Genomic DNA, 21,992 nt, shown 5'->3' on the forward strand with positions numbered 1-21,992 from the left:
GTTAGTATTGTTGTCTTGGATATTTCATAAATAGTTTTGTATTGTCTAAATATTTTCAGACCTGTGGTGTTTAGTAACTGTACAGTTTAGCGGTTGTCTGTATATAATAATCCTGTAAAACTGTTTCTATTATGGGATGTTCCCTTTAAATGTCTAATCTGTTCACCTTCCTCTGTTTGCATTTCTTTTGTCTGTATATGTTCTTCCGCTTTGTCTTCTGTAAATATAACCTCATCATTCTCATTCCTGTCATAGTTCTTTGGACCACAGGAGGAACTACAGTCACGCGTTGCATCATGGGAGCTCAGGTGGTGCCAGTCACGCTCCTCCTCCTGCTCTGTCCTCTTCCCCTTCCTTTGGCTTCACATCAGCCCGGTTCGTCCGGAGTCTAGACCCGAGCGGACCGGTATCACACCCGGTACCAGACCCGATAGCAGACCCAGGCCGCGCCGGGACAGATTGTCCCGGTTTACCTGGGACCCGCCCATCTCCCGGATCACCTGCCGCCATGACGCAGCGGTGACGCAGACCGACCGGAACCAGAACGAACCCGAACTAAAACACGACCAGGACCCGCAAACCGAGCCATGGACCCACTGGTGTCCGGAGAGAAGTTCAGCCCGCGACAGGTGAGCCCAGAACCAGAACCCGGACCCGGAGGTGCGTTCAGGTGCGTCTAGACCAGCTGGAGTTTCGGTTGACGGTTCAGCCTGTTTGAGGTGATTCATCTGGTAACTAGTATCTAGATTAACTGAATGTTAATTAAATTAACTATGACTAGTTACTAGATTAACTACGACTAGTTACTAGTTTATGATTATTAACTAAGTTAGTTATGACTAGTGACTATATTAACTATGACTTAACTAGATTAACTGCGATTAGTAACTAGTTTAAGTACTACTAGTAACTAGATTAACTATGATTATTAACTAAATTAGCTTTGACTAATAACTAGATTAACTAAGACTATTAAAATATTAACTACAACAAGTAACTAGATTAACTATGACTATTATTTAGATAAACTAAGACTATTAACTAGATTAACTGCAACTAGTAATATTAACTATTAAATTAAACTATTAACTGAGACTGAAAACAAAACCTACAGGAACCAAATCCAGTCACTGATTCTGTTTAATAAAACTCATTCCATTTGAATTCAATCTGTTTGTAATATTTCATATATAAGGATGTGGAAAAACAGTGATTAAAGATGTTGAACAAACACAACAGTGTGAACAACCAAAATATAGAACAAAGAATTCAAACACAGCAAAACATTAAAAACACAACAAAAACAACAAACAAAACAAACAAAACCACAGAAAGACAGAACAAAAATAAAACAATGAAAACACAAAACCACAGAAACACAAACTACATACAAATCAATTAAAAACAAAAAACAAAACAAAACAATAAAGCCACCAGCTCCTGTTGAGGTTCTGATGAATCGGTTCAAACACCTGAACATGTCCGTGTTCCACAGTTCAATTGTACCTGTCGTTAACTCCGCCCACAGGAGGCGTGGTCAGGTCCATGTTCCACAGTTCAACTGTACCTGTCATTAACTCCGCCCACAGGAGGCGTGGTCAGGCCTCATCTGAGTATGTAACAGCTGAAACTGTAGATCTGGATGATGGTTCTGTTGAAGGATGTTCTACCAGATTCAGGCAGTGGGTTCTTGGAGTCGGGTTCTGAATCATGTGATCTGTTGGTTCTCGTGGACCATCTGCCTCTGATGGTTCTGATCATCTCCTGTTGTTGTGGTTCAGGACCCCGACTGGGACGCCTCAGACCACTTCCTTCCAGCCTCGGACCCCAAACACGTGGAGAAGAAGCCGTGTCGGAGGAGGCTGTGGGTGGGGTGGGGCTGCTGCTGGCGGCCGTCGCTGTGGCGCTGCTGACGGGGCTGTTGGTGTGGCGCTTCCACCGTGAGCAGCTTTCAGACCTTTGATGATGATGTCACAGAGGCTGGACCGTGTTGGATCCAGCCTCTGTTCTCCAGTATCGTCACTGTTCCCTCTGTTCTCCAGTATCGTCACTGTTCCCTGTTCTCCAGTATCGTCACTGTTCCCTCTGTTCTTCAGTATCGTCACTGTTCCTTCTGTTCTTCAGTATCGTCACTGTTCCTTCTGTTCTCCGGTATCGTCAGTGTTCCTTCTGTTCTTCAGTATTGTCACTGTTCCTTCTGTTCTCCAGTATCATCACTGTTCCCTGTTCTCCAGTATCATCACTGTTCCTTCTGTTCTTCAGTATCATCACTGTTCCCTCTGTTCTTCAGTATCATCACTGTTCCCTCTGTTCTTCAGTATCGTCACTGTTCCTTCTATTCTTCAGTATCGTCACTGTTCCTTCTGTTCTCCAGTATCATCACTGTTCCTTCTGTTCTTCAGTGTCATCACTGTTCCCTGTTCTCCAGTATCGTCACTGTTCCCTCTGTTCTTCAGTATCGTCACTGTTCCCTGTTCTCCAGTATCGTCACTGTTCCTTCTGTTCTTCAGTATCGTCACTGTTCCCTCTGTTCTCCAGTATCGTCACTGTTCCCTCTGTTCTTCAGTATCGTCACTGTTCCCTCTGTTCTTCAGTATCGTCACTGTTCCTTCTGTTCTTCAGTATCGTCACTGTTCCCTCTGTTCTTCAGTATCGTCACTGTTCCCTCTGTTCTTCAGTATCGTCACTTTTCCTTCTGTTCTTCAGTATCGTCAGTGTTCCTTCTGTTCTCCAGTATCGTCACTGTTCCCTCTGTTCTTCAGTATCGTCACTGTTCCCTCTGTTCTTCAGTATCGTCACTGTTCCCTCTGTTCTCCAGTATCGTCAGTGTTCCTTCTGTTCTTCAGTATCGTCACTGTTCCTTCTGTTCTCCAGTATCGTCACTGTTCCCTCTGTTCTTCAGTAATGTCACTGTTCCTTCTGTTCTTCACTATCGTCACTGTTCCTTCTGTTCTTCACTATCGTCACTGTTCCTTCTGTTCTTCAGTATCGTCACTGTTCCCTCTGTTCTTCAGTATCGTCACTGTTCCTTCTGTTCTCTAGTATCGTCACTGTTCCTTCTGTACTTCAGTATCATTACTGTTCCTTCTGTTCTTCAGTATCATCACTGTTCCCTCTGTTCTTCAGTATCGTCACTGTTCCTTCTGTTCTCCAGTATCGTCACTGTTCCCTCTGTTCTTCAGTATCGTCACTGTTCCTTCTGTTCTTCACTGTCGTCACTGTTCCTTCTGTTCTCCAGTATCGTCACTGTTCCTTCTGTTCTTCAGTATCATCACTGTTCCCTCTGTTCTCTAGTATCGTCACTGTTCCTTCTGTTCTTCAGTATCGTTACTGTTCCCTCTGTTCTTCAATATCGTCATTGTTCCTTCTGTTCTTCAGTATCGTCACTGTCCCTTCTGTTCTCCGGTATCGTCACTGTTCCCTCTGTTCTTCAGTATCGTCACTGTTCCCTCTGTTCTCCAGTATCGTCAGTGTTCCTTCTGTTCTTCAGTATCGTCACTGTTCCTTCTGTTCTCCAGTATCGTCACTGTTCCCTCTGTTCTTCAGTAATGTCACTGTTCCTTCTGTTCTTCACTATCGTCACTGTTCCTTCTGTTCTTCACTATCGTCACTGTTCCTTCTGTTCTTCAGTATCGTTACTGTTCCCTCTGTTCTTCAGTATCGTCACTGTTCCTTCTGTTCTCTAGTATCGTCACTGTTCCTTCTGTACTTCAGTATCATTACTGTTCCTTCTGTTCTTCAGTATCATCACTGTTCCCTCTGTTCTTCAGTATCGTCACTGTTCCTTCTGTTCTCCAGTATCGTCACTGTTCCCTCTGTTCTTCAGTATCGTCACTGTTCCTTCTGTTCTTCACTATCGTCACTGTTCCTTCTGTTCTCCAGTATCGTCACTGTTCCTTCTGTTCTTCAGTATCGTCACTGTTCCCTCTGTTCTCTAGTATCGTCACTGTTCCTTCTGTTCTTCAGTATCGTTACTGTTCCCTCTGTTCTTCAGTATCGTCATTGTTCCTTCTGTTCTTCAGTATCGTCACTGTCCCTTCTGTTCTCCGGTATCGTCAGTGTTCCTTGTGTTGTTCGGTATTGTCACTGTTCCCTCTGTTCTTCAGTATCATCACTGTTCCTTCTGTTCTCCAGTATCGCCACTGTTCCTTCTGTTCTTCAGTATCGTCACTGTTCCCTCTGTTCTCTAGTATCATTACTGTTCCTTCTGTTCTTCAGTATCATTACTGTTCCTTCTGTTCTTCAGTATCGTCACCGTTCCTTCTGTTCTTCAGTATCGTCACTGTTCCTTCTGTTCTCCAGTATCGTCACTGTTCCTTCTGTTCTTCAGTATCATTACTGTTCCTTCTGTTCTTCAGTATCGTCACTGTTCCTTCTGTTCTCCAGTAAAGGCACTCTTCCTTCTGTTCTCCAGTATCGTCACTGTTCCCTCTGTTCTTCAGTATCGTCAGTGTTCCTTCTGTTCTTCAGTATCGTCACTGTTCCTTCTGTTCCCCAGTATCGTCGCTGTTCCCTCTGTTCTTCCCTATCGTCACTGTTCCCTGTTCTCCAGTATCGTCACTGTTCCTTCTGTTCTTCAGTATCGTCACTGTTCCTTCTGTTCTTCAGTATCGTCACTGTTCCTTCTGTTCTCCAGTATCGTCACTGTTCCTTCTGTTCTTCAGTATCGTCACTGTTCCCTCTGTTCTTCACTATCGTCACTGTTCCCTGTTCTCCAGTATCGTCACTGTTCCTTCTGTTCTTCAGTATCATTACTGTTCCTTCTGTTCTTCAGTATCATTACTGTTCCTTCTGTTCTTCAGTATCGTCACCGTTCCTTCTGTTCTTCAGTATCGTCACTGTTCCTTCTGTTCTTCAGTATCATTACTGTTCCTTCTGTTCTTCAGTATCGTCACTGTTCCTTCTGTTCTCCAGTATCGTCACTGTTCCTTCTGTTCTTCAGTATCATTACTGTTCCTTCTGTTCTTCAGTATCGTCACTGTTCCTTCTGTTCTCCAGTAAAGGCACTCTTCCCTCTGTTCTCCAGTATCGTCACTGTTCCTTCTGTTCTTCAGTGTCATCACTGTTCCCTCTGTTCTCCAGTATCATCACTGTTCCCTCTGTTCTTCAGTGTCATCACTGTTCCTTCTGTTCTCCTGTATTGTCACTGTTCCCTCTGTTCTTCAGTATCGTCACTGTTCCTTCTGTTCTCCTGTATTGTCACTGTTCCTTCTGTTCTTCGGTATCGTCACTGTTCCCTCTGTTCTCCAGTATCGTCACTGTTCCCTCTGTTCTTCAGTGTCGTCAGTGTTCCCTCTGTTCTCCAGTATCGTCACTGTTCCTTCGGTTGTTTTGGGTTCACTTCCTTTTCCTTCATTTTGGTCTCGTTCTGTCCTTTCCATGTTCTTGGACGTTCTCGGACTCCTGGCCGGTTCTCCTGGGTGGTTTTTCAGTCCGGAACAACGTCCGAGTCAAGAGGCTCTACATCGGTTCCATGGGGATCAGTAACCAGAGGTTCCTGGCAGCGTATGAAGACCCCTCCAGTCCTCAGTTCAGGACCCTGGCCTCTCAGGTGGACCAGCAGGTGAGGCATCATGGGAGTTCTCCAAAACGGCCTCAGCAGGTGGTTCTGGTCACAGCCAGACTCTTCTGCTTTTGTGGTTCCGTGGTTCTCCATTTGACTGAGGAACATAAATGGGACCTTTTGTCTTCCAGCTGAAGCTCATCTACAGTCAGAACTCGGTGCTGGCCAAGTACTTAAGCGGGTCCACGGTCCAGGCCTTCAGGTACGGAAACGACACCAGGACCAGACTCGCCAACAGGCCACGTTCCAGCTTAGAACTGAAGAACCACAAGGGCCAGAGTACATCGAGTTTTAGTCATATAGCACTGAAAGTTTTGTCCTGACTTTACATTTAGAACCAATGACCAAGACCCGCATCCACTAGACCAAGAACCGCATCCACTAGACCAAGAACCACATCCACTAGACCACAGGTGTCCAACATGCAGCCCGGGGGCCAAAACTGGCCCTTCAGTGGGTCCAACCTGGCCTGTGGGATGAATTTGTGAAATGCAAAAATTACACTGAAGATATTATCAGTCAATGGTGTAAAAATCATTTTAATTCAGGTTCCACATACAGACAATAAGATGTCAGTTGGGTCAGACCAGTAAAATATTATCATAATAACCTATAAATAATGACAACTGCAGACTTTATCTTTGTTTTAGTGTAAAAAAGTAAAATGACACGAAAATGTTCATATTTACAAACTATCCTTTTACAAAAATGTGAATAACCTGAATATGAACATCCTGAAATGTCTTAAATGAAGTAAATGTAATGTGATCAATATTCTGTCTGTTACTAAATGTTTTGTGTGTTTGTAATTGTCATGTAAGTTGTAATGCACATGTGTAAATGATAAATTGATCAACCGAGCCAGAATACTGTTCAAATTGCACTTGTTTTCCTTCAGACATTTCAAGTTGTTCATGTTATTCAGATTTTTAAGGAAACGTTGCAGATGTAAACGTTATCATAATGTAGTTTTCCTTTTTTCATTGTTCTTATTTGACTGTTCCAGCCCACTGCAGATCATATTGGGCTGAATTTGGCCCCTGAACTAAAATGAGTTTGACACCCCTGCACTAGACCAAGAACCGCATCCACTAGACCAAGAACCAGATCTACTAGTCCATCTACACAAGAACCCAACCAGAACCAAAACAGAACCATAATGAGCTACATGGTGTGTATGTGTGTGTGCGTGTGTGTGTGTGCGTTGGTGTGTGTTATGTGTGTGAGGCTGTTTTCCTCTGGTTTCTTCTTTTCGGACTAATTTCAGCTTTTAAAGCTGCTGGAGACTTTCGTGACCATTATTTCCTCAGATCTGTCCATCCTCAGTCATATCCTCAGTTTCATGAATCTGTTCGTCTGTCATTCCTCACCTGAATCTCTTCCTCATGGTGAACAGTTTCTATGTTCCATCCACCAGAAACAAACCATGTGTTTACAAACAGAGCTTGTAGGGAACTCGGGCATCTTTGGAATTTTGTCGCGACGTGCATTGTGGGAAACGGAGGTTCACCAGCAACCTGCAGCGGCAACAGCAGCGCAACCATATGATATTATATGGATGAAACAAACACGACGCGGAAACGTCTGGAGGAATCTGCTTAGAGTGAAGGGAGCTCCTGCCGTTTCCACGTCGTGTCTGTAGCACATACCTCCGTTTCCCACAATACACATCGCGACAAAATTCCAAAGATGCCCGAGTTCCCTCCCAGCTCTGTTTGTAAACACATGGTTTGTTTCTGGTGGATGAAACTAAGAAACTGTTCATGAGGAAGAGATTCAGGTGAGTAATGACAGAAAGACTTACAGATTCATGATACTGAGGGTATGACTGAGGATGGACAGAAAAATTGGTCATGAAAGTCTCCAGCACCTTTAAATGCTGCTGTGGTTTGTTGAACTTGACCTTTAACCCAGAGCTCCGCCTTCCAGTCCATGTCAGCTGAATGTGAACCTGGACTGATATGAACGCAGCATTAACGTCTTTGTGTCTGCAGCGAAGGGGACAGCGGTGGCGTTGGCGTGGTGGCCTATTACCAGTCGGAGTTCGAACTCCCTGAGGCTCAGCAGGATTCACTGGACGAGGCCATGGCGTCTGTGGATCCACCAGAGGGAGGGCAGCAGGGACGCCAGGGTCGACTGATGATGAAGCCCACCGACGCGCTGGACGTCCACCACGTCAGCTCTGAAGGTCCGCCCACTGACTCCGCCCACAACACAGACACCAGGACAGCAGTTACTAGAACAGACGCACACATTCACATGGAACACACAGATGGAACACACACACAGGTCCATCTCAAAAAATTACAATATCATGAAAAAGTTCCATATTTTTTGTCCCTCATGTCAGAAAGTCAAACCCATATATTATATAGACTCATTAGACAGAGTGAAATATTTCCAGCCTTATTTCTGTAAATGTTGATGTTTATGTCTTACAGAAAATGAAAACCTAAAATTCAGTGTCTCAGAAAATTAGAATATTGGATAAAATCAATAAAAACATTTTCCACATTAATATCAGTTTTGTGTACAGTCTGTTCATTTGTCTGAACTCAGTACTTGGTTGGTTCTACAGGGTGTCCCATAAGTCTCCATTCATAGGAGACATAATACATTCCATACATATATGGTTCTAACATGTATTTCTTTATATTTCTTCTTTATAGTTCTTCAGCAGTGGAGGACGCGCATTGAAATGTGTTCCAGACAAAATGGCAGTCATATAGAGCATATTATATAAATAAAAATGGTTTATGTCAAGAAATGTTTATTTTTCCTATGTATGGAGACTTATGGGACACCCTGTAGTTTGACACAAATGACTGCATCAGTGTGTGGTGTCATGGAGGTGCTCAGTCTGTGGACCTGTTCAGGTGGAATGGAAGCCCAGGTTGGTCTGATCGTGTCGTTCAGTTCATCTGCGTTGGTGGATCTGCTGTCTCTGATCTTCAGACCAAACCAGCACTGACTGTGGAAAGTCCAAAGTCCTCTGTTCACATCAAAGTCCATTTTTCAGGTCATTTGAAAATCAAAGGTCCCAGAGTCTGGAGGAAGAGTGGAGAGGAACAGAACCCATGCTGAAGTCCAGAGTGATGTTTCCACAGTCAGTGCTGGTTTGGTCTGTCATGGCATCTGCTGGTGTTGGTCCACTGGGTTTTCTGAAGTCCACACCCATCACCTCCATCACCTCCATGACACCACACACTGCAGTCACTCATGTCACAGTAGACCCAACCAAGTACTGAGTTCAGACAAATGAACAGGCTGCACACAAAACTGACATTTATGTTGAAAATATCCTGTTTTTATTGATTTTATCCAATATTCTAATTTTCTGAGACACTGAATTTTAGGTTTTCATTTTCTGTAAGACATAAACATCAACATTTACAGAAATAAGGCTGGAAATATTTCACTCTGTCTAATGAGTCTAGATAATATATGGGTTTGACTTTCTGAAATGAGGGACAAAAAATATGGAATTTTTCATGATATTCAAATTTTTTTAGATGGACCTGTGTATATATATGTGTGTGTGTGTGTGTGTGTGTGCGCATGTGTGTTTGAACTGATGATGTCATGTATGCAGTTGAAGTTCATGTGTGTTTCTGTTTCTTTCAGCTGTTGATCCACGTATGATCAGGTCGACTTTATACGGTGAGAAATTATATTTGCACCTTTATATTCAGCTGCATAAATGAATACAGACAGACAGACAGATACAGACACAGACAGATACAGACAGACAGACAGACAGATACAGTTTCATTGTCATGTTTTTGAGTCGATTCATTGTCTTTTTAGTCAAGAAGTCCTTCAATATCCACGTCAAAGAGGGTGGAGTCGTCCAGTCTCCAGGGTTTCCAGACTCCGCCTACCCGCCCAACATCTACCTGAACTGGCGTCTTCGGGCCGATCCTGGACACCGGGTCCACCTGGACTTCGACACCCTGATCCTGGAGGACGACTGTGAGCAGGACTTCATCAAAATCTACGACTCTCTGGCACCGATTGAGCACCGAGTCCTGACCGAGTAAGACCAGAATCACAGCAGGTCCAATTAGAACACCAGGACCCAACCAGAACCAAACCAGAACAACAACAGAACAGAAACAGGACCCAACCAGAGCCCACTGGTTATAGTTAGTTGAACTGGTTCTAAACCCACTGGTTAGGGTTAGCTGAACTGGTCAGTTTTATAATGAACAGGTAGAATCTATGGCTGAATCTGTCCAAATGTTTACAGGTTTCATCACACCCCAGATTCCACCTTAAAGACTGAATATTGAATATTTTCTGTTCGTATTTGGTTCTGTTGTTTCTGTTGAAGGAAACTGTTCAGTGTTGGTCAGAATGTGTTGAGTTGCTGCTTTGTCCTTTTGGTCAAACTGAGCTGATGTCCCCATGCTCGTCCTCTGTCCGTCCGTCCAGGCGCTGTGGATATCCTCATGACTCGCTGTCCTTCGTGTCGTCTGGAAACGTCCTCCTGCTGACGTTGGTCACCAACAAGGAGAAGAACTTCCCCGGGTTCAGGGCCAACTACTCCCAGATCCCTGCGACCGCGCAAAGTACGACGAACCCAGCCAATCTGTGGTAAAATTATGGAAACTGTGACGCAGCGGTCTGAGGTTTGACCTGCTCATGTGTCCGTCTTTTCTCAGAGTGTGGAGGGAAACTGACCACAGCTAAAGGCACCTTCTCCTCACCCTTCTTCCCCTCCAACTACCCTCCTCAGACCACCTGCACATGGGACATCCAGGTCAGTCTGAGCAGGAGTTTCTGTCAACATGGATCCTATCACAACTCCATAAGGATGGGAATTGAGAGCCAGTTCTTTTTGAGAACCGGATCCCAGTAGCTCGATTCCTTGGAATCATTTGCCTGCCTGCTTATTGATTCCGCCTTCATTGCCCATGCGCGGTGACGTCATGCGTACTAGGGTGCATCAGACCCCCCTTGATTTTTAAAATGCCTTTATATTCAAATGGCGGTATAATAAAAATATTCTACCTCATGAAAAAATAATTTGGTCAAAATTTCATACATTTTGATAAACATTTACCAGGTCCACATCGAGACTGAAAAAATGGAAAATAATAACACACTGCAGAAAAAAAGAAAAAACGTAATTTCAGAAATATATTCCCACTTTATTGAACACATGACATTAAAAAGTAATTAAAACACAATCATTTTTCATGAAATGTTTTTTGAGTTTTTATCTGATGGTCTATGTATCAAGGGTAACCATAAAGATCCAGAAAGTCCCTCACAACTTCACATTTTTATGCACTATTTAGTTAGCTTCCTCTTCCAGAGGTTCAGTCTGTCCTTCCTGTCTGTTTCCACTACTTGTAGGACATTCTGAAAGTGCTCTTCTGACTTAGCAGCACCAGTAAAGTCGGTACTTAGCTTCACTCCGCCTTCGGCACAGTCATTAATAATGTTAATGGCGTTGATCTTTGTTTTTGAAGACAGGTAAGATGCCAAAGTCATCCACTCACTAACTTCTTTGATCAGGAAATCACTGTCCAGACACAGCAGACTAAAGATGAACCAGGAGTCATGTGCAACAAAATCTGCTAGTGTCGTAGACTGGGTGATGGGAGTTGGAAAGTGTGGCTTCCCAAAACCTGTACCAAAGTGACCTCTGGGTGTGTCCTGGATGTCACCATGTTCAGATTTCACTGTCAACAGCCTCTTGGCCAAGTTGCAGTGCTCATCTGATGGAGTTAAGTCACTGAAGAGTGCAAGTGGCACCATTTCTGAAGTTAAATACCACAGGAGTGACCATTTCTTCACCACTGTCATCTTCATCTTGACTGCTTTCACTGTGAGCCAGCTGAACAGTTTCACTAGAAATTTCTCTTCTTTTTCAGCCTTCTCTTGGAATTTCCTTTGTTTTAGTGCTCACAATTCTTTACGCTTGATCTGGGACGCCTATGCCTGATCATGAACACCAAATGAAGCAATTCTGTCAGTTTTCATTGACTGAAGAAATTGAATATCTTCTTGGTTTTTCATAACTTGCTCTGCATCTCTAGTCCACAGAGGAAAAGTCTTCTGCAGATTACTTTCCATGTCTTTCAGCTTAGCCAGTACACCTGGACATGAGCGGCGGTCTACTGGTATTTCTTGAATTTTAGCATTCTTCTCAACAAGTTCTATAATTTTCTAACAACCTCTTTTCTCTGAAATTGTAGGGATGTTTTCTGTCAGATAAAATGGAATTAGCTTGTCCAGAACAATCTTTGCATTGTCCCTTTTTGTTCTGTTGGATGCTGTACCTTGTGCTGATCCTTCACGTCGATGAAACATGGAACATCTGAATACCTGCTCATTGGTTGGAAGCCTGCAGCCTGTGATTTCTTCATCTTTCTCTGTTACACCAGCTCCAAGACCAAATATAGCAGCAGATCCACAAGTATTCATTGCTTTTTTAGCTATGTCAATGCACAAAGCAATGCCTCTAGAAACAATATATTTCTTTGGAAAATGAAAGTGACAGTGCAGAAGGCTGACACAACTACTATTAACCACTTTAAATTCTGGGAAAATTAAAACATTAGTGCTTGCAGCAGTTTATAATCACCAATTTCAAAGTTTTGAATATAGCCATTATTTTACCTTTTCATGGCCCACGTGGACCCGGTAGAATTTATCCAAATTTCAAAATAATTTACACTGTGTGTTTTTACTAGGGATAGAACATTTTTATTATATAGCCGTGGCAATATTTTTTTATGGGGGGGTTTGATGCACCCTAATGCGTACGCTGCATTGTTTTGGTCAGAATGTAGCCAACATGGTGTTGAGGCAGAAATGGTCCAAACAGACCACACCAGGTCCACTGGAACACTGTCAAAGCTTTCATTTCTTCTAAAGGGTGGAACCCCTCCAATATGCTCAAACATTTGTCCACAGCATGGGATTCATTTACAGGAATGTCACGTGTTTGATTCACTTCTTAGCAGTGCTTGTAATGTATGTGTGAATGAACGCCGGGCCCAGTTCCGGTGCGGGCAACAAACATTGTACCCCCTCAAATACAAGTTTCCAAAGGTAGGGGAAAGGAAATGAGGTGAACAACAACAGGAGACGGGCTGAGTCGAGTTGAACTGATTCCACCCCCCACCCCACCCCCAACCGGGCCCAGCGTCATCTGTTATTATTATTTGTACATACTGTACAGTATGTACAAATGTACTGACAGTTAATGCAAACACAGCTGTTTGTACTCTTTTATCTCACCCAATGAGAATCAATAAGAGAATCGGATCGATAAGCAAAATCAATAATGGAATCAGAATCATTAAATTCTTATCAATTTCCATCCCTACAATTCCACCACCTCATCTTTCCTTTCATCTCGTTTCAGTTTCACACTTGTCTTTAACTACTTTTTCAGGTGTCACAGGAGAAGTTTCTAAAGGTTCAGTTCAAGGAGTTCTTCTTGGGAACCGATGACGACGGGTGTGGAACGGACTACGTCGACGTCAACGGGCAGAGGTCTGTCCACACTTCGCTGGTTTCATTCAGTAGATTCCATTCAAACCGGGGTATCTCTGAAGTGTATCGGTGTGTTTGGTGCGTTTCAGATACTGTGGTGGTAAACCCAAAAACACCGTGGTCACCAGCAGAAGCAACACCATGACCGTCACGTTCCACTCCGACTCGTCCTACGTCCACCAGGGTTTCACAGCAGAGTACGAGGCCTTCATCCCGACCAATCGTACGTCTGGTTAACTGTATGATCACCATGTTTCAGGAGCAGAAACCACAAAAACCAGAGTTAGGGTTAAACAAAACAGTCACATCAACAGTTGTGTCGGTGCTGTAGTAAATAGACTGTCACACATAGGGCTGTGTGTCGGCAAGAATCTGGCGATACAATACAAATCACAATACTAGGATCACGATACGATATGTCACGATATATCATTATACTGTTAAAAAGACAATTTTTTGTTTGTTTCGTTTTTTTAAAATGATTATTTCCTGGAAGACCTGAATTCCACCAGAAATCTGCACAAATACTAAACATATTTTTATTTGATCCCAACAGGATCTAATGTTATATCACAAAATGTTCCTCTGTAAAAATTTAAATTCTGTTGTACAGACATTCCAGTTTCAGATCCTGTTCAAATGTTCAGATTCTATTAGTTCACAACTAACATTAGAACATTATTTTAGTTCAATCCCAAAAAAGGAAAGAGCATTATTTAATAAAACAGTGTTAAATAATAATAAATAAAATATAAACAAAAAAGAAAAACAAAAATGAACCTCCGCCATATCTGCATTTGAATAAATACCTAAAAATGTCAATACCGTACTTTTTAATATCGATACAGTACTGTGAAATGAAATATTACAATATATTGCAGAGCCGATATTTTCTTACGCCTCTAGTCACACACAGCACCACCTCATGGTTTGGAGGGGAACAGCTGTATGTTTAGCCCTAGAACACTGTGTTTGTGTGGGACGTGTGTAGACCGACAGCGTCTGAGTGTTGTGTTCATGTGCAGCGTGTCCAGACCGGTTTCGGTGCTCCGACAACCTGTGCATCAGCCGCGACCTGCGCTGCGACGGCTGGGACGACTGTGGCGACGGGAGCGACGAGGACGGCTGCAGTGAGTCCTCCAAACCCGGGTCCAGTCGGTCCACTTCTACCTTAGACCTTTACTTGGACCTCATTGTGTTGTGTGGGGTTTTTGATGTAACGTGTGTCAGATTTTTTTCCTTTTTCCCTCAACTTTATTGAAAATGTTCAGGTATACAAAACGTATACATTTTGAACAAACATCAAGATGTCAAAAAGAAAAAGCATTTGAACAAATAAATTTAAGAAAATGCATAGATTTAAAGACACAAGGCAGTATAGACAAATAATAGTATACATTTAAAAAAAAAAAAACAGTATATCTAACACAAATACATAAATGCATCAGAGAGTTCAGTCTATTTTAAAGAATTCCTCATAAATTTTTAAGGTGCAAATGTTTTTTTTTGTTAAAGATAAATTCTAAAGATTTAATATATTTTTCAAATTCCATCAGGAAGATTTTCAAATTTGGGTGTGTTTTGGTGCATTTATTTTTGTGTATATGAAATTTTTCAAATAAAATGATCAAATTTACAACAAATTCTAAATTACGAATGTCATGTTCAAAATATGTAATCACATTTTGAGATGTTGTAGTTATTTTTTCATTACTTGTAGATATATTTTTCAGTTTTAGACCAAAAGTTTGAAGAAGAGTGTTCACACAGAAAGAATTAAAGGTCCCGTATTATGCTATTTTTCAGTCACGTCATATAGGTCTCAGAAACCCAAAAACATAGTATTTAAGTTTGTTCGCCCCAAAATCATCCTTTGTTCGGAGTTTCAGCGGTCGAAAAAGTCCCTCTCACTGCCCTCCTCAGAACAGGCTGTTTCTGGGCCTGCTTCCGGGTACGCAAATGAATGCATCTGTCCACGCCCACTCCCCCTCCCCTCTCTGGGAGAGGACGCGGCTTCCGCTAGCGGTACTACGCGCTAATGTTGACTGAAGCCATGGCTCTCTCGTCTACAATACACATGTCTCAGACAGAACGTCTTTCCAAACACTGGCTTTCTTTGCCTTGAGGCGTGATTGAGCCCCGACGGAAAACGGCGGTGTTGTGTCGGGTTCGTGGACCTGACACGGAAAGACGCCTGCCGCCACTAATGCAGGCAGCTGCTAACAAGCTTGAGGCTAACTATACTGATGCCAACCACAAAAGGCCCGTGTTCAAAGGAGTTCTGTTGAATGTCTCTGGATATTATCAGCTCTTGCATGTTAACGGGGACGCAAACGTTAGCAGCAGTAACCGAGCTATGTTAGCTGCCATGCTAACGTTAGACGTACACATCAACACCCACCAGCTTATCCGTAATGTAGGGTTATGCAGTAAAGATACAAACAAATGATCAGAACTTACATCTCCCACACTTGTACTTGGGTCACGAAGCGTTGGTACTGCGTCCTTCTGGATTCGGAGTCTTTGTGCTAACCCGGAGCTGTATGGGCCCATGTTCGAAAAACACTCGTCCGTGAAATGCCGGGCACACACATACAGGTGTTTGGGAATGTTGTTTGGTCCATGACCATCACAGATAGAATCCAGACACTTTTTACGGAGAGGCTCGGAAGTGGGGAGCAAAAATAAACTATGGTGTTGGTGTGTGCAGCCAACAACACCACAACTTGCGTGTCTCGCCTTCGCCATGTTTGTTGTCCAAGAGGTACTATGCCAGGGCGGGGCTCGCTTTGCCAGGGTGGGGGCACAGTCAGGGGGAGGAGTTAAATCCGCTTATGTCGTCATAAACGGAGCCAACTCAAACTTGCTCGTTTGAGCAGGCATTTTGACAAACTGTGGTGTAGCAAGGCAGGGAGGAAACAGACAGTTTTCAAATTCCAACCTCATAATGAGGCTACTGCAACACACACTACTATAAGAAAACTGTCACAAAGTGAGATTTGCATAATACGGGACCTTTAATGTAAAGTAGTTTCAGGACAAGAATGACAAAAGTTACACAGTTCTTTCACATCAGAAAACTGAGAAAAAATAGCGTTGGAGGGATATATGTTATGTGAAATCTGTAGATGTATAATTCTAATTTAGTTTGTAATACAGCATTTATATGGTCATGTCCATACTTTTGACCACTCAGTTTTAGAGAAAATTGAGTTTCATAATGTTTTCCTCTAGGGGAAATGTTTCTCTTTTCACACAGTGCATTGTGCATATGCTTGTTATTACAGCTCGAACTAAAAATATTAATGCCATTGATCAATGAACAAGGTTTATCTGTAATATTTGATAACTCAGATGACTGTCGTAACATGTCAGATTGTGTTGTTGTGGTTCAGCTGTGACATACGACACTTGGGTTGTTTTTCTTGGTGTCAGAATGTGGCGAGTCGCAGCTCAAGTGTAAGAACGGCCGATGTAACCCAAGTTCTGGGAGTGTGACGGCTACGACGACTGCGGAGACCAGACGGACGAAGGGAACTGCGGTGAGTCCATCCACCGGTGACCGTGTCCTGAACGGCGCCGTAAAACCCACCGCGCTTCGGTCGGACGGTTGACGAGCTCTGGTTTTCTCTCCGTAGTCAAATGTAAACCGGGAGAGTTTTCCTGCAGAAACGGACGCTGCATCTCTGAGAAGCTCAAGTGTAACGGAAAAGACGAGTGTTCGGACGGATCCGACGAGTCCACCTGTGAAAAATGTAACGGAACTGTAAAGACAGAGTGATGGAAATGTAGCAACGTCGGCTCCAAGACAACCCAGCCTGATTAGTTTTCTGTGTTCCCCGTCCTTGTTGCCTGTGTTGCCTGTCCTTGTTGACTGTGTTGCCTGTCCACATTTCCTGTGTTGCCTGTCTGCATTGTCTGTGTTGCCTGTCTGTGTTGCTTGTGTTGGCTGTCCTTGTTGACTGTGTTGCCTGTCTACATTTCCTGTGTTGCCTATGTTGCCTGTCCAGCTCTGGTTCTTCCGCAGTGTTCAGACTTCACCTTCCGCTGCAGAAATGGTCGTTGCATCAGCAGACTCAACCCGGAGTGCGACGGCGAGCCCGACTGTGAGGACGGCTCCGACGAGGACAACTGCCGTACGTCCCCCACACCCACCCATGTGTCCCTGTCGCCGCCGCCGCCACTGTCGCCATCATGTGATGTTTGTGTGTTGTTGTGTTGTTTCCAGAGTGCGGGACGAGGCCGTACCGCAGCTCTCGTATTGTGGGCGGGCAGGCGTCGCGGGAGGGGGAGTGGCCGTGGCAGGTCAGCCTCCACATCAGGGGGATGGGTCACGTGTGCGGAGCGTCGGTGCTGAGCCGCCGCTGGCTGCTGACCGCCGCCCACTGCATCCACAACAGCGCCACCGGCAGGTAAGAGCTCCTCCCCCGAACTGCGGCCCCTGTTTGTCAACATGTGCTGGAACCGTTCTGTCAGGACTAGGGCTGTGTAGTGGCACGAATCTGGTGATATGATACAAATCACAATACAAGGATCTAGAGCTGCAACCGATTAATCGACTAGGTGATGGAAGTCAATGCAAAAAGTCCCAATTCGATTAATCGACTCGAATTGGTTAAAGGGAGATATTCTATGGCAGTTTTCCTGAGTTGAAGCTTCTTTGTGCATCACAATAAGCGTCCGTGTGAAACACAACAGTGGAACCAATGTTTAACAGCAGAGAAATGAAAGAAACAAAGCTTTGATTCAGGAGAATTGTGGTTGAAGGATTTTTTTTTTTGGATCACTTTGGGTCGATTAATCATTTGCAGCCCTACTAGGATCGCAATACGATATATCACGATATATCATGATACTGTTAAAAGGTCAATTTTTTGTTTCTTTTTCTTAAAATTATTTCCTTGAAGAATTGAATTACAGCACAAATCTGCACACATTTTTTTTAAAACCTTTATTTAACCAGGAAGTCCCTTGAGATGAAATCTCTTTTTCAAGGGAGACCTGACTGACAAATACTAAACACATTTTTATTTGATCCCAACAAGATCTAATGCTACATCACAAAATGTTCCTGTGTTCAAACTTAAATTCTGTTTTACAGACATTACAGTATAAGATCCTGTTCAAATGTTCAGATTCTAGTAGTTCAGAACTAACATCAGAACAGGATTTTAGTTCAATCCCAACAAAGGAATTAACATCTGCCTCTCAGACAGAAAAAAGTGCTTTTAGGAGGATTGAAATAACCATTATTTAATAAAACATTGTTAAATAATTATAAATAAGATATAAACAATAAAGAAAAACAAAAATGAACCTCTCCTATATCTGCATTTGAATAAATACCTAAAAATATTGATACAGTACTTTTTAATATTGATACAGTATTGTGAAATGAAATATTGCAATATATTGCAGAACTGATATTTTCTAACAGCCCTAGTCAGGAGTTGATTATTGGAGTCGGTTTATTCAGATCAGACTGGTTCCAGGTCGGTTCCAGGTCGGTTCCAGGTCAGTTCCAGGTGGGTTCCAGGTGCTGACTCTGGTTTTCTGTTGTTGTACTTTGTTTATTGTCCAGAGTGGAGTCACATGGACACACGTTATTACAATGACCTTTAGGAGTCGAATATTTGTCAAATGGACGTCGTCGTCCACTTGTTGTAGCTTAATTATGTCCATATGTCTGGGCCAAGGTTATTATCATTAACGAAAACTAACGAAATGACGAAAACTAGAATTGAAAAAACATTTTTGTTAACTGAAATAAATAAAAACTATAATTAAAAGGAAAAAAAAGGTAACTTACTGAAACTGTATTGTGTGTTTACAAAACTAATTAAAATGTATAAAAATTCTAGATAAAATTCCCTTAGTTTTCGTCTTTGTCAGTGTTGGATTGATATGAAATTGATTTATTTCACTTGGGCAATTTTAGCTCGCAGCACCACACGGTCCATCGCTTGTGGTTTCCAGTCGTCTTCTGGTCCCCACTCTACCTGGAAACATGGAGACTAAAGCAGCAGAGTCCTGTCTGGGATTTATTAGAATATGACGGCAAGGAAGAGAAAAGTTATAAAAAAAAAAAAAAAAAAACCTAATACTAGAACTAAACTAAAACTAAGCATTTAGAAAAAAACAAAACCTAGCAAACCTGCTCTAAAAACAAATTAAAACTAACTGAATTAGAGGGAAAAAAAAAAAGAGTCTAAACTATAATGAAAAATCCAAAACTATTAGAACCTCGGTGTGGACAAACATGTTGACCGTTAACATATCAGACCTCGGTGCCACCACAGGTTCACCGACACCGACCAATGGCTGGCCTTCCTGGGGCTGCACACGCAGAGTCTGACCAACCAGTGGACGGTGACGAGGGGCGTGAAGCGGATCATCGCCCACCAGAACTACAACCCGGTCAGCTACGACAACGACGTGGCCCTCCTGGAGCTGGACGGGGACGTGGTCCTGAACCAGTACATCTGGCCCATCTGCCTGCCCTCCGCCTCCTTCCACATCCCAGCAGGACAACGGGCCTGGATCACCGGCTGGGGGGCCACCAGGGAGGGAGGTAGGAGGGCGGGATCCAGGGGGGTTAAATAGAACCGGTCCGGGGGAGTCCTCCGGTCCAGTGGGGACAGGTTACGTGACTTTGTGTCGTGTTGTGCGTCAGGTGTCGGCACCAGCGTCCTGCAGAAGGCCGAAGTCCGGATCATCAACAGCACGGTGTGTCGCCGTCTGATGGAGGACGACGTGACGGACAGGATGATGTGTGCCGGCGTCCTGCAGGGGGGCGTGGATGCCTGTCAGGTACAACATGGCAATGCAACGTGACACGGCAACGCAATCAGACACAACTGCAGAATCAGAGGCGACGACACAATCTGACACAACTACTCAGTCAGACACGACAACGTAACCAGAAAAAAAAGGCAGTCAGACATGTCAATGGAAACAGACACAACACGACAAACCGAACACAATAATAACTAAACTGAAATACGTGGTACGATGAAAACTCAGAAATGGACAAAGTGGAAGAAACACATGCAACAAAAACTATAAAAAAATGCATTAATTTTCTTGATCAGATTGTTGCTCAAACTGTTTGACATCAGATCATTTATCTGTCAGATCATCTCTGTCTTCGTCCCTCAGGGCGACTCTGGAGGCCCGCTGTCCATCACCGGACCCGGGGGGCGGGTCTTCCTGGCGGGCGTGGTCAGCTGGGGTGACGGCTGCGGTCGGAGGAACAGACCGGGAGTGTACACCCGGATCACCCAATACCGGAGCTGGATCAAGGAGAATACAGGCATTTAGCAAAGGGGGGCGGGGCCTCTAGCATACAGGTATTTAGCAGAGGGGGACGGGGCCTCTGACATATGGGTATTTAGCAGAGGGGGACGGGGCCTCTGACATACGGGTATTTAGCAGAGGGGGGCGGGGCCTCTGACATACGGGTATTTAGCAGAGGGGGGCGGGGCCTCTGACATACGGGTATTTAGCAGAGGGGGGCGGGGCCTCTAGCATACGGGTATTTAGCAGAGGGGGGCGGGGCCTCTGACATACGGGTATTTAGCAGAGGGGGGCGGGGCCTCTGACACGGGTATTAAATGGGGGGCGGGGCCTCTGACAGTTTTAATTGAAAGAGTTTTAATTGGATCACATGGGCTTTGTTTGTGGTTTGTGTCGGTGCTTTTCATTGGACCTTTTGTTTTGGTGGTATTTATTTGTACAGTTCTGTGTGGTTCTGGTTCTGGTGGTTTGGGCTTTCGTCAGAATCATGGATGTGCTTTATTGTACAGGATTGATTTAATATGGCTGGTCTAATCTTCTGTTTCCATGACCCTGTTGGTGGTGGTGGGTCCAAATGGGTCCAAAGGGTTTAGGGCAGTGATTTTCAACCTTGGGGTCGGGACCCCATGTGGGCTCGCCTGGAATTCAAATGGGGTCCCCTGAAATTTCTAGTAATTAATAAAAAATGAAAACTTACTAATAAAAATTTACATTATATAGTCTAAATGTTGTCTAAATTTACATTTATTTGCAACATTAGTATAGCAAACTATTACATGATCAAAAACAAATTAATTTTAGCCAAAAAAAATGTCTGTTTTGGATGTCTGGGGTCACCAGAAATTTGTGATGTTAAAATGGTGACGTTAGGGCTAACCCTTCTTTCTAAAGGGGTGGGTCCAGATAGGTCCAAACTGCGATGAAACTAGCAGTAGTGGACTCAGTTCCACCCCTTCCAACCCCATCATCGTTATATCACTGAAGGCGGGTCTGGGGGATCTACTGGTTCTACCCCCATCGCTGCCTCCACTGGATCTGCTGGTGTTTAGTCGATCACTCAGACAGATGTGGTTTGATTCTTGTCCTTGAAAACCATCACAGTGGACCTCTAACAGAAGAACCGGTGGATTTGAGCTTCCCTAAGGCCCAATTTCAATTCTCCTTTTCACCCCTCCCCCCTCCCCCTCCCCCTTGATCCCTCCCCCTTTAAACCCAGTTCTAAGGGATAGTGGTGTAGTCATTCCTCCCTGAAATGGTCTAACCCTTCCAGACCTGTTCCGTCATCCTCATATTCTAAGGCTCCGCCCACAGCAGGTCGAATGCACTAGTCCGATTTTTTAGGTCAAATCTGATTTTTTTGTGTGTTGGTTCATATTCTACATTAAATGCGACTTCTATCAGTTTTGAGTCTGAACTGAATGTGACCCTGAAGTGACCCACATGCACTAAAGAGGTCCTGAAGTGACCCACATGCACTAAAGAGGTCCTGATGGACAACCAGACCACACAGACACACTGTGTTTACAGAATGAAATATGGTTTTCCTCCGCTCCGACCAACAACTGGGACGTTTTTCGCATTTCAGTGACGTAAAGGTCAGATAAAAGCGACCTGGACCACA

At 43.7% G+C, this 21,992-nt stretch overlaps 1 protein-coding gene across 1 annotated transcript; it reads left to right on the plus strand.

Moving 5' to 3' along the window:
* Positions 1 to 288: 288 nt before the first annotated feature.
* Positions 289 to 21,088, plus strand: LOC115422243 (suppressor of tumorigenicity 14 protein homolog). Its single transcript, XM_030138452.1, is given in 22 exon segments — positions 289 to 629; positions 1,782 to 1,869; positions 1,872 to 1,940; positions 5,433 to 5,563; positions 5,695 to 5,765; positions 7,558 to 7,751; positions 9,188 to 9,223; positions 9,371 to 9,599; positions 9,998 to 10,134; positions 10,228 to 10,325; positions 12,975 to 13,075; positions 13,165 to 13,298; positions 14,101 to 14,205; positions 16,511 to 16,552; positions 16,555 to 16,617; positions 16,714 to 16,830; positions 17,086 to 17,211; positions 17,304 to 17,487; positions 19,375 to 19,646; positions 19,749 to 19,885; positions 20,234 to 20,404; positions 20,628 to 21,088. Coding segments are annotated over 21 exon segments (2,538 nt in total). The 5' UTR covers positions 289 to 587; the 3' UTR covers positions 20,396 to 20,404; positions 20,628 to 21,088.
* Positions 21,089 to 21,992: the final 904 nt, after the last annotated feature.

The sequence above is a fragment of the Sphaeramia orbicularis genome, chromosome 7 (assembly GCF_902148855.1).
Source record: "Sphaeramia orbicularis chromosome 7, fSphaOr1.1, whole genome shotgun sequence".
NCBI classification, from domain to species: domain Eukaryota; kingdom Metazoa; phylum Chordata; class Actinopteri; order Kurtiformes; family Apogonidae; genus Sphaeramia; species Sphaeramia orbicularis.